This window comes from Gastrolobium bilobum, unplaced genomic scaffold (assembly GCF_033153095.1).
Source record: "Gastrolobium bilobum isolate Gb01-03AN ecotype WA unplaced genomic scaffold, APGP_CSIRO_Gbil_v1 utg10606, whole genome shotgun sequence".
NCBI lineage: Eukaryota > Viridiplantae > Streptophyta > Magnoliopsida > Fabales > Fabaceae > Gastrolobium > Gastrolobium bilobum.
In genome coordinates this window covers 263,728-276,874 of record NW_026897840.1, presented here as the reverse complement: position 1 = coordinate 276,874, position 13,147 = coordinate 263,728, and the positions used below count along the sequence as shown (strand labels likewise).

General features: G+C 32.7%; 2 protein-coding genes and 1 non-coding gene across 3 annotated transcripts; 2 read left to right on the top strand and 1 right to left on the bottom strand.

Annotated features, from left to right (window-relative positions):
• Window positions 1-2,077: 2,077 nt before the first annotated feature.
• Window positions 2,078-3,496, top strand: LOC133310771 (protein FD). Its single transcript, XM_061511759.1, has 3 exons — window positions 2,078-2,833; window positions 3,024-3,098; window positions 3,199-3,496. Exons 1-3 carry the CDS (start codon window positions 2,327-2,329, stop codon window positions 3,271-3,273), a joined length of 657 nt encoding a protein of 218 aa, XP_061367743.1. The 5' UTR covers window positions 2,078-2,326; the 3' UTR covers window positions 3,274-3,496.
• Window positions 3,497-9,870: 6,374 nt separating this feature from the next.
• TRNAE-UUC (transfer RNA glutamic acid (anticodon UUC)) lies at window positions 9,871-9,942 on the top strand. Its single transcript has one exon. It is a non-coding gene; the product is annotated as a tRNA-Glu (tRNA).
• Window positions 9,943-11,314: 1,372 nt separating this feature from the next.
• Window positions 11,315-11,722, bottom strand: LOC133310751 (uncharacterized). Its single transcript, XM_061511731.1, has one exon. It carries the CDS (start codon window positions 11,720-11,722, stop codon window positions 11,315-11,317), a length of 408 nt encoding a protein of 135 aa, XP_061367715.1.
• Window positions 11,723-13,147: the final 1,425 nt, after the last annotated feature.

Here is a 13,147-nt window from a genome sequence, read left to right as displayed (position 1 = left end):
GATGACTAATCAATCCTAATCACAATCAATTCTAATCAATCACAATCAATCCTAATCAATCATAATCATTCCTAATTAATAGGAAATAAAAACGGAAACATGTTTGAATTCTGATTTTCTACAAATAAGAATTAATTAATGTTATTCACATATATAAAAACGTGTCAATCGATGACACATGCTGCAGTTCATGGTGTTTGTTTGGCAAGAACTTGTGAGTTTTTGGGTTTAAATGCTCTTATGATTGCGGTACCAGTGTTGCAAATTCGAACTATGTTTATGTGAGATAAAATATGTCAAATAAATTGTCATTGCATAAATCTCAAAAAGTTATGGCCTTCTGAAATTTTACGTTAAAATTGTTGAAAATTTCGTGCAACATGTCATCACCAAATGAGTCCCGTATTTTCTAGGTGTAAAATTGTCTATATGGTGCTGACATGACATCAGTCACATAATGCTTGATTATGTGTTTGATCGCTTGAGTTTAAAAAAAAAAATTATCGAATTTATTTTAAATGGTTGATCGCTTTTGTTTAAAAAAAATATATCCAATTTATTTTAAATGGTAAATTTTTTTCCCAACAGTCTTAAAAGGATGTTTTTGCCATAGTAGATATATTTATCGAAAATCATGCTCTCCTATGACACAGGAAAGCAAAACTTTTTCCTGCAAAGAGTTCGTTTTTCGTGCCAATTAATTTTTTTTCTTTTTTAATATAAAATGTGGGACTCACATTTAATTTATCTCTACTTTTTTTCTCTTATGCTGTCCTGCAACATAAGAAAACATGAACTCTATATTTATATTTAAGAAACGTTCAAATTTCAAGCTCTTGTCTTCCAATTGGCCGGAGAGTTTCGATTGACCCGAACATTTTTTGTTATGAACTTTGGGGTAGGATATTGTAACAATTAATTAGGGTTACTACTTAAATTACTACTAATACATTTTTTCGTTAGATCGATTATGTTGATCCAAAGGTTATATTTATTTTCATATTTGTATGATTATGATTCTGCATATTTAATTTGAAAGCATTAAATATGAAAAATCCTAATCTTATAAAGATGAAAATAAATATAGAGTATTAAATATGAGGAATCATTATCAACAAAGATGGAAATAAATATAAGTTTTGAATCAACATAATCGATCTAACGATGAAATTGATTGGTAATAACATTAGCAGTAACCCTAATTAATTGTTACAATATCTTTTCACATAAACTTTTATTGTGAATTAAAATCCACAGGAGACAAGGAGAGAGACGTTTGTTCCAAAATAATAACTAACAAAGAAAAGAATTTTTTTGTATATTTTTGGACTTTATTAATCTTATGTTATGGAGAGTAATTCTCTCTTAATATAGACACAATTATAGACATGACCCAATCACTTATAAAAAATAAAATTATATAAAAAATTGATGGGTGTGGAAAAAAGAGAACTACTCTTTAATAACATTAGAATAGTTTTTTCCTTTTTTAATGTCTAAAATAACTTAAAAATTAATCATCTTCTTATAAAATTTAGGGTTCATTTTTTCTACCATCAATGTAGATAATTTATCTACATTGAGCCTAAAATGATATTATTTTAAGACGAAAATCAAGGTATTTTTATAATTATATTTTGTTTCAGGATTATAATAATCTTTTTCATTATAAATTTTTAATTTTTCAATCTAAAATTATATCATTTTCAGAACGAATATAAATAACTCATATGTTTATGGGAAATGTATATGTCAAGTAACATGATAGCTAACAAATTTCCTACTGCTTCATCAAGAAGCGTGCAGACATTTTTTTTGTTTTTTATTTTTCTTTTATGGTAGGACCCACTAAAATCTATTTGTGTAAGAAATTTTTTTAATATCATGTTACTTGACATTAATATTCCCGTATGTTTATTATAGAAACATTAAGCCTAAAATTTAAACGAAGTAATGTCATAAAACTCGAACCAGATTGATAAACTAATTTATCAACAATCGACAGGTGGATGGAGAAGTTCAAATAAGATTACGCACGCGTGTCGATACTCCGATATGACTACTCACACAAAGTGCTGCAAAATATCAAGCAAACACGAATACTAGTTAGCAACAGTCAACAACAACGTTACTCAACCCTTACCATTCTCTCTCTCTCTCTCTCTGTCACTCTATATTCTCTCGTTCTCGACGATTTCTTAAAATAAACTTCAAATCGTACCCTTCTTTATAACATTATTCGTACCTCCTCCTCTCTCAAAATCACTGTCATAATCATCAAAACAACCCTCTCCAATCTCTCCTTGAAGAAGAAGAACCACCAACCATGGAAGAGGTATGGAAAGACATCAATCTCGCTTCCTTGAATGAACAAAACGCTCGACCCATTACTACCCGTTCCACTTTTGGAGGTGTTATCGTCCAAGACTTTCTGGGTCGACCCTTCAGCATAGACCCACCAAACAGCATGGTCTCTTCTTCTTCTTCTTCTCCTTCTTCAGAAAGGGCTTCTCTTTATTGCTCTGCCTCACCGACCCCACCACCCCCCGTCACTGCTCTTAGCTTGAACTCTCGCCCTGAGTTCCATTTCGATCCTCTTAGACCCCAAAACTCGCAACCTATGAACCTCCATCACCCTCCTTCAATGGTATCTTCTTTCAGCAATAACACATCCTCATTTGAAAGCCTCTCCAACCCTTCCTCTTTGCACTGTTTTGGAACCACGAGGTTTGCAGAACCTGCTGATACCAGCCTCGGTGACAGGCGCCATAAGCGTATGATAAAGAATCGTGAGTCTGCTGCACGATCACGAGCTAGAAAACAGGAAAATATTGTTTTTTCTTCTTCTCTCTTTCCCCCTTTCACTCCAAATACTCATTAGGTCCGTTTAAGTGGTTATTCCACCAAAATAATAATTATAATAATAATTGTTGACAAAATGAAATAATAACTGGGTTATATATATATATTCAATTTTTTTTATTGCTAATTTGCATAACAAGTCTCCATTTTTGTTTCTTCAGGCTTACACGAATGAGTTGCAGCTTAAAGTTAAACACTTGCTAGAAGAGAATGCAAGGCTCAAAAGACAGCAACAGGTAGATGATGATTATCTCGTTTTTTTGTTTTAGTGGGTCATTCCATATACTTGAAAACAAATAATGTTTACTCCTTTATGTAACTATTTGATGATTGTAGTTGAGTGAACCCGCAGCCAGTAATCAGCAAAAGAAGAAGAGCAACCTATATAGAGCATCTACGGCTCCATTTTGAGAAGAATCTATTAGCACACACTCGTTTAATCAGTCCACCCAAATGCTCCTGAAAATCGCAACCTTTTGAGAGTGTTTGATGATGTAATATGGTTTTTATTGTATATCTGGGTTTGTGGTTGTGACTCTTCCACGTTTAAATCTGTCTTATATTGACAGTTATTTGGAGAATATGTATGAGGAGAAGGTGCTTTTGCATTCCCTGTAGGGACGGACCTCAACAAATGGACTTAATTTGATGACTCTTTTTATGGTATTGTTCCCTGGTTTTGACGTTTAGCATTTTTGCTCTATTCAAAACTTTCTTCATGCGGAAAGCGAAATATGTGGGGAGCGATAAGTGGGAAGAGTCTAGCCTATAAGCTGGATGATTTTTCCAAGACAAGACGTTTTGTTCTTTACCCAACCATACTGTTACTAGCACCGAGATAGGACGATAGCTTAATAATATGATATTTAATCTCATTATCGTAGCTGTTTATTAAGAGCTACTTGTTATTGATCACATTAACAAAGGGGCAAACTTTCAGCTATGATTTTGTTGTGTAGCTATTATTAAAAGCCATGGGATGCCTCAAAACACTATGAATTTGTCGAGTTGCTAATTAAGTAGTATTATTTATATCAAAATGTTGAATTTTTTACGCACTGCTAAAATAAAACTATCTGCATTTTAGTCAAGCTCTTCTTATCTCTTTATCTTCCCGAGTCTAGTGTCCTTTACCAAAAAGTTTTTTAGGAGGCGTTTGGTACAGGAGAATTTTTTTTTTGTTCGGGAATCTTAATTTTCAAAAATATGATTTTTATATTCAGTTTACGATAATATCTGAAAATTTAAAATTTACAAAAAATTATTTTCCTGAGAATCCTAAGATAAGCCATATACCAAACGGCCTCTTAATATATACCAATTTCCCCAACAGTGTGATTTTTGTCATTTCCTCCATGTGAGATTTGACTTTTTTTTTTAATTTAATACTGATTAATGTGAGATCATAATAGTTATGTTAATAACTTATGTTGATTAAAGTTATCAACGACTGAACAATAGTCTTAGATTAAATGATATGTTTGAATCCAAATTTTATTGAGACTACATTGCTTTCCCACAAATCTTACCCTTCCTTTTCCCTATATCAGGTCAAACTCTTTTTTTTAACCAAAAATAAAAATGACAATTTTGTTTGTATTTAATTTTTTTTCTTATTAACTGATATATATATATTATAATGTTTAATAATTAATAAATTGTGTTGGTAATTTAAGAGGGTCGACTTAGGGATCAAAGAGAAGTACGTTCTATTTTAACTATTTCTGCTGGAACTGAGTTAACAGTTGAATGGTTTAATTCTCTTTTAATGCATTGAGCTGAAGTGAAATGGATGGGTGCACTTCTAAAATCACTTGTTGAAGAAGTTAAGCTCATTGATGCAAAGGCAAACTTACGTACTGTAAGTTGTAACAACTCTTCATAGGAGATTTAAAAATACTTTTCATCATTTATGACTTTACTATAACTAAAAGGAGGTCAATAGAGACGTGAAACAGTGAAACAGAAAGCATTGGTTAAAGTTAAAACAATAACGTAAAGCAACGGAAGCTCATGGTAGGGACTTATTATTATTAATGGTCAAGCAACAAGAGCCCATGACAAGGAAGAACTATCATCAAATATTAGATGATAATATACCACAATAAATGAGTTTACTATACTACTCTTATCTCTTCTTTGACTCATTCATAAGGAATAGCAACTTTTCCCATCACATAGTGGGTCAGCACCATTAGCATATACAGCTTGGATAAGTTGCTATCAATATAGGTAGAGGCGTAGAGCATAGTTTCCGTTGTTTTGTGGTCCTGTGGTTTACTGGGTGGACATTTTTCTTTAATGAAGTTCAGTTTGCGATATACCTTATGCTTTTTCTCTCACTTGTTTTTTTTTTACTGGAATGCCTTGCTTCATTTTGGGTGTGATTATTCGGCGAACAATATGTATACAAAAATTCTTTATCATAAACTATAATTTAAATTTATTATATGTATTGAACATGTTTATCCATATATGTAAATGTCATTATATTAGGATTTTTACTCACGTTGCTTTTCCAAAAGTTAATGTGGTACCGCAAATGGGGAATATTATTGGTGTTCCAACTAAATATCAACATGCATATATACCCTTTGGCCTTTACCACACCATGAAATCAGACCCACTGGCCACTAGGTTTCCTCAGAAAACCCTTTGACTAACTGGACCGCAAGGTGTGGTTCTTTTTCATCCTAAATTCCTTAATTTGAATTGTACTCGCATTCTTGTTGCGTGAAGCTAATTCCTAGTAGGACACCTGATGGCTTCGATCATGAGGTGCTGCTTCAGTGAAATTCAATTGAGCTTTGCACAATGAGTGGGAACTCATTCACATATAGCTCAATTTGCCAATTAAAGAACCATGTCTCCAAATTAAACTTAATTGATCAAAATTGAACTGTGGCAACAATGAATCGTTTCGGCGCTTCTGTTATTCTATGTGATACCCCAATCTGGCGTTCTTTTATGGATGATTAGATTGTCCTCGGACTAGAATATTATCGACTTTTCTTCCCCCTATACGCGTATCTTTTTTTTCTTCTTCTTCTTTGTTACTTTTGCAATATCTACTGCACATGTCTTTTTCCCCATTCTTTTTAAAGGTTTAAACCTCTCATGTTGCGTTGGAGGAGACGAGATACCTTATACCTATAGACACATACTGGTAGCGCCTATCATTTAAAAAAAAGGGGAAGTTACAAATTTTTTATTTATAAAATCTTACAAACTGCAATAAACATTCTTGGTTAAAATCTGAACAGTCTTATTTAGTATAGTTTGTAAGAAAAAAAGTTTGTAAATATAATCTTCTTTTTAAAAATAAAATAAAATAAAATAATGCACATTGTTCAAAGGTCAACCGGAAGCATTTTCTTTTTCCGTCAACATGATACTTATATATTTTTTTAATATAGTAACTCCCCCCCCCCCGGGCGGTAAATTTTTCCTCACTTTTATCTATATATAATTTTAGATGGGTTAAACTTATTATTTGTTTTTCTTATCATCTCTTGCAACCACTTTGTTATGGTTATATCAAAATCAAATCAAATTTGTAACTTTGTAATTATTAATTTGATTTTAATCTAACGATAATAGAATTGATTGAAAAAGGAGATAAGAAAAAAATATAATGAATATAAACTTCCCGATATATTTTAGGGTTTTAAAATAAAATACCTAATATTTGATTATTCGAGTTTTCTTATTTTGCCTTTCGAGATCACTGTAATTGGCAAGAAAACTTTAGGATAGTAATTCGTTTGTAGATATGTTATTTATTTATTTATTTCACTAAAAATTACAAAAAAATGATATTATTTTTACTTTATTTCTTATTTTGAAAAACCTCTACATGAAATAATGAAAACAAGGTTGTTTTCACTATTTCCGGTGTGAAGTCCAAAATTACCCACATCACTTTCAAGTGCATTTGGAGTAAAGGAGTTGTGCATGTAGGTTTTAGGGTACAACATGATTACCTTGTAGGTAGGTTGTAATTGGTATATTTGCTGACAATGAAGACCTGTTGGACTAAGCATATATATCAGCACTATCACATAGACAACATACTATGGACTTATAATGGACCCCATTATTGGAGAGAATATGTGGCCTGTAACTGGCCTTGTAGTAGTCAGGTCTTCAATTCACAAAACTCTAATTGAAAGATCTGAAAATGTTGGAAGGGAGAATGATGATGTTAAAAGTGATATAATATAAAAATTATTGAAGATTTTCAATTACCAGCTTAAGTTTTTAGGTAAGATTTATTTATCATGGTATTAGATCTCCTGATATCATGAAATTATGAATTCGATCATCACAATCTCTTATTTCCTAATGGAATTAAGTCAGTATAATGTAGAAAAAAATAGGCATCTGCAAACCTTACAAAATGGAAATAAGTAACACTTAATGAAAGTTATTTTTTGGGTTATGACACTATTTTTGGCAAGTAGTGCTTTTCTTTTATGCTCTTATTAGGATTTGGAAAAATGGCAAATTTGCAATACGGAGATGCAAATATCCCTCTTTTTGGATCGGCTACTCCACCGTGGTTTGCAATTGTCAATGATATTAATATTGGATTTGCTATTCCTTTGCGACATGCAATTTCCTCTACTGGTGCATATGATGTTAATCCTTTTTTTGCTGCATCTGCACCACCAAGAGTTAAAAGCACATCAAGCATGACAAGGAGAGGGAGAAGGGCATTAATTTAATAGGAATAAGGCTAACACTTAGGATTAGGACAGCAGCATTCAAATGGAGAGGTAATCCATGTAAACTTGGCGAGAAGTGGGAGAAGCTTTGCAAATAGGTCAAGGATAATGTCGATAGCCAAGAATCTGCGAATGTAAACAACAAACCTGCATCGGAAAGTGATAGAATATGTAGAGCATGACCAAATGGTGGTAGCTCAGTTGGCGCATGAGAGCTGAGCAGGTGGGGGTGATGACATGTGTTCGAATCTCTCCAGTACCACATTTGGGAGGGGTTTAAAGCCTTAATTCTGGACCCGTCCCGAATCGGACTAATCGCGAAGCGATGAATCGATGGAATATTTCCAAAAAAAAAAAATATGTAGAGCATAGAATTAAACCAAATAGAACACACTTTTGAGGTTTAAAATATAACTTTTGATAATATGAGTTTAGAGTGTCTATTGCCACTTCTATCCAATAAACTTTAAATCAATGTTTCTATAATACTATTTTCCCTCTTTTTCAGGCAAATTAATAATTTATTTCCATTCTTAACTTTATTAAACTCTTTATTATCAATTTAATGTTTGATTAATTCAAAAAATTGGTTGTGTGAATTTTGAAAGAAAAAATCATATAATTTTATATGGGAAAAATATTTCTGAAGTTAATGCAGATAAGTTATCTGCATTTATTCCCAAAACGACGTCGTTTTGGTATTAAAATCTTAAAAAATTATAAATATTAAGACTATTATAACCCTGAAATAAATTAAAATTACAAAAATATCATGATTTTCATCCCAAAATGACGTCGTATTGGACTTACATAACTTATCTGCACTAACTGCAGAAAAAACAAACCCAATTTATATTACCATAAATGTAGATTTTGAGTTGAAGAAATAACTCTCGATCGATAATGTTATCGCAATTACACTACTTTTTGTTAGGATAATAAAATGAGTAAGATGATGATGTATCTGAAAAAGTGAAAATATACTCTAACATTGTATTTGATTATTTAAGGTTTAGTCTATGCAGCTTTTAGAAAAAGCAAATTATAAGGATATTAAGCCAATAACAAATTTGAGCGATGAAAAATTATCGCTAAACCTTAAATAACCACACGTTCAAAATTCATAAATGATAAAAAGGAAGCATTTGGGTTCCATGGAAAGACTACATAAAACAAGGTCTAACTTGTTATCAAAAAAAAAAAAACAAGGTCTAACTATCGTTCTTTATACGTTTTGGACATGAACCTAGATGCAGGCCCAACTTTAAATTATTTCAAGAAACCATTCAAGTGCACAAATAATGACTGAACAATTTTGTCATAGGCTTTTGTATTCTGATATCTAATATCATTAATATGTTATGCAGTAATTGGTAGGTACACTGGTACTTATTTATATGACAAAATTGTTTGTGCACGTTCAGTTGCACAATTCGCAAAATTGTTCTTTGTCCAGGAGCGTAAGATCATTTCCTTTTCTTCGTAATTTGTGCACGTCAAAAATCTATGCCTATGATTCTTCTTTGTACAAGAGGTGTGTACAGATGCATCCTATTACCATATTTGCAAAAGTTGATTCTATTCCTTCTGGTGGAGCTACTTTTGGCAGTATCAGGCTGTATATAGTGTGTTTTTTTTTTTTTTTTTAAATTAACCCAACCTTAATGCGAGTTGACTTTTTTTGGTATTTCTATAAACTTAGACTTTTTGATTCGGCTATGAGACTAATTCAAAGCGCAAGATAGATCAAAAATAAAAATATTTAAATTCCTCCTAAAAATTGCACGTGAGGATCGAAACGAAACTCTTTACTTTCCATTTCCTTAACTGTATATAATTTTTGGTTATTGATTGTTTTTCTTATTGGCTATTGATTGTGAGAATGTGAAATTTAGGATGCTGTATGCTACTACACAGATGAGAGAGATGCCAATTGTGTAAGTGATGTAAAAAAGACAAGCCATTACATGGCAGATTCTCACTGTTACGCAGCTTTCACTTGAAAATTAAGAAACCTTTAGAAACACGTAAAATTAAAAGGAAATTACTTTTCTAGGAGACAGAGACAAATGAAATGGGGTTCATTGGATTTTTTTTTTTATTTTAAAAGAAAGAGTTACACATTTTTCAATGCAAGTATAACAGGAACAAATAATCTCCCATAATATAAGAATATAATTTTCCAAATTAAAATAATCGCAAATTTAATTTAACTTAATATTCTTAAGTGTCTGAATGTTTTAATATATAAACGTAACCAAATCACATTTATCAAGCAAGTTCCATTGTCGTCCAGCGGTTAGGATATCTGGCTTTCACCCAGGAGACCCGGGTTCGATTCCCGGCAATGGAAAATTTTAATTTTATGCCACTTTTTTCATCTGGGTTTGAAGAAAGACCCAATGTTCAGTACTTGGGTCAGATGTTAGGCTCTCCCGTAAAGATTGGGTTCACTTAGTATTGGGCTGGATGACCCAACGGTCGACGTAACATCGGGCTTTTACTAACATATTTGGTCGATAGATTATGGACAAACCCCCTTAGCATTTCTTCCTCTCTTCTGATTTGGATCAATGATATTTTGGGCTTGGGCTCAACTATGATGATATGCATTTTCTTTCCCAAAAACATGCTACTCGTTCTGGGCTAATACAACACCAACGTATAAAAATGCCCGACATACATATAGGACGATGTTCGTTATCTAGTTGATTTTGCCTTCTTCCATTTATGTTTGGTTAGGCTAAAAATGGGGTAGTGAAAAAAAATAAAAATAATAATTCAACAGTTTTTCGGCATAAAAAAAAGGAAATTCTTTATTTTAATCTTACATTTTTTAGCCCCTGTTCCATTAGCATTTATAATTTATAATCCGAAAATATGATTTTTTTTTTTTTTTTTAAATTGTTGTAGTATTTAACTTGTGCAAGTGACGTGTTCAAGAGCTTCTACCCTATGCATATAGAGGGTACATTGGAAATGACCTTTGAGAATAATTAATTTTAACCATTTAATCTTACATGGATACATAAAATTAGTTTAAAGCAAAATCAATTTTGACCATGCATATAAAGTTGTGGTAATTTTTTGGATTCGTTTTTTATATTTTTAATACTTGGATTCATTTTCTTTAAATGTATGAGGGTACCATCAAACTTGAGCCATAGATGAGCACAATCACCACGATCACAATCCTTTTTTCGGGCCTAGAGACATCTGTAAAGAACCTTGGGATACACCACCCCAAAAGCTAGCTCAAGGGGTGGGAGTGCCCAAGGCCTTATAAAGGTCATATTAGTTGCCCATCCAATCAATGTGGGACTATATATCTCAACACGCCCCCTCACGCAAGAGCCCTTTGGGCTAGAAGCGTGGAATTGCACAGGCCCAATTTTTGGTTTACCTTTTGTGCTTTTTTTTTTATTTTTAATTCCACTCTTTAAAGCGGGGGGACGGTGAGGCTCTGATACCATGTAAAGAACCTTGGGATACACCACCCCAAAAGCTAGCTCAAGGGGTGGGAGTGCCCAAGGCCTTATAAAGGTCATATTAGTTGCCCATCCAATCAATGTGGGACTATATATCTCAACAACATCATAAGTCATAACAATTCATTTAAGCTTGCTCATAATCAGATTTATAAGCTTTGCATGAACAAAAACTCGAAAGTAAAGCAAGGCTTTGCTTGTAGAAAATTACATAGATTCAGGGTGAGTTTTGAATCATTACATACCAGTTATATGGAAAGAAGAAAACCACATTAGCATCTCTTCAGTGAACATTTCGGCACGATGAGACTTCTCCTCAGCTCCCATTGAGAAACGGCAGAGTGGACATGTTTTGTGGTGACCCTTAAGCCATCTATTTACACAAATCTTATGGAATTTGTGCAAGCAAGGAAGGACACGGATTTCATCCTTGTCGTTTAACCTTGACAAGCACACACAACACCAACCACACTCACTATTCTCCATAAAATTGGATGCTGCCGCAGATTCAGATGATTGGTGCTTGATCTTCTGTGGTACAATAGGACTAGATAGCAGGTAAGGTAAAGGTGCATCCTTGGTCCTTGGTTCCTCTGCTAGACCAATTAAATTGAGGACAAGTGATACCAAACCTTTGAGAGTCATCTGATTTAGTGATGGATAAGCATCTCTATTAGACCTTTAATAAGAAATAGAGTTGCAACTGATGGGTCTTATTGTCAAAATTATAGTTCTTATTTAGTCATAGTTAGTTGTTTTGCTTGGTTTGAAAGGGTGGTTAGATAAGCGCTGTGTGTGTGTGTGTCAGTTTCTTTGTGTCCAAACACAAAGCGGTTACACCAACACAGAGTGTTACTCTTGACCTATATACCTCATTTCTTTGAGAGAAAATAATACTACCCGATGCCTAACTCCTGTGTAGTACCTAGTGTCATTATCTTATCACCTTCAGTTGAGATATAAGGGTAATTTGATACCCCCGGGACACTCGTAATGAAACTTTTCAGCAAGTCTTGTACACTTCTCAGTCAATAACTATCTATATTGTTCTTCATGGTGTCTACATTTAGCAATGAATATGCAAGATTCACTGCAAATATGAGGATTCTACCATGTTGCTTTACACATTTTATCAGCGTATTGTGTTCTAAATTGTTTGGTGAATCACAAGCAAACTTGAGACATTAGCTTGTTAATTGTAATTATTGTTAGATAGTTGTGACAAGGATGGACTAACTTTATTAAAGAAAGTTATTACGTCAAAATACAAAATTATATTTATATATCTTTTGCCTCAAAAAAATTCTTTATACTAAATTGTGTAAGATGCAGAAAGATTTCTTTCTTTCCTTTTTTTTAAGTACAAAAGAAAGGCCATAGCCTGAAAGAAACAAAATAAATTAAAAAACAAAAATGTCGAGTATAAAAATCTCATAAACATCAACAAAAATGCACAAGCATAGTTTTAATATATACAAAATTTAACTTTTATTAAAAAAAAAAAAAAAAAAAAAAAAAAGCGACGGAAGTAGAACTCTTGAACACTTGATGCAAAATGTGGCAAAAGGTACGAAACGTTATGAAAGAGCTATCCCTGAGAAAAGTGTTGATAGAAGGAACAGCTTCGCCATTTACGCAACAAGGCATGGTGACATGCTAGTTAATGATTCCTCAAACAAATTGAAGTATAATTACTGCTGAAATGAAGATAATCTTTTTTATGAATATAAATGAGTTTTATAGATCAATTTTTAAACAGAATTCACTTGAATTTACACTTTACAGCTCAGAATTTTTTACACTCGCACAACTATGTGAATCATTTACCTTTTCCACCGTTTACCAAATTTCACACTCCATCGTGTAAGCAGTTTGTATAATACGCAAAAAGGGAAGAAGGAAGATGGTAAGTAACCTGTCAAGTTGTCTATAGAAGATTTATCCGGTCAAATTACAATATGTAACTTTACCATAAAACGTTTTCTCTTGACCTGAGAGATATCCCCGTTTAAATTTGTTATACCGATAGCTACTTGTCACCTAAAGAATTAAAGTTTTATTTGCCGTGCA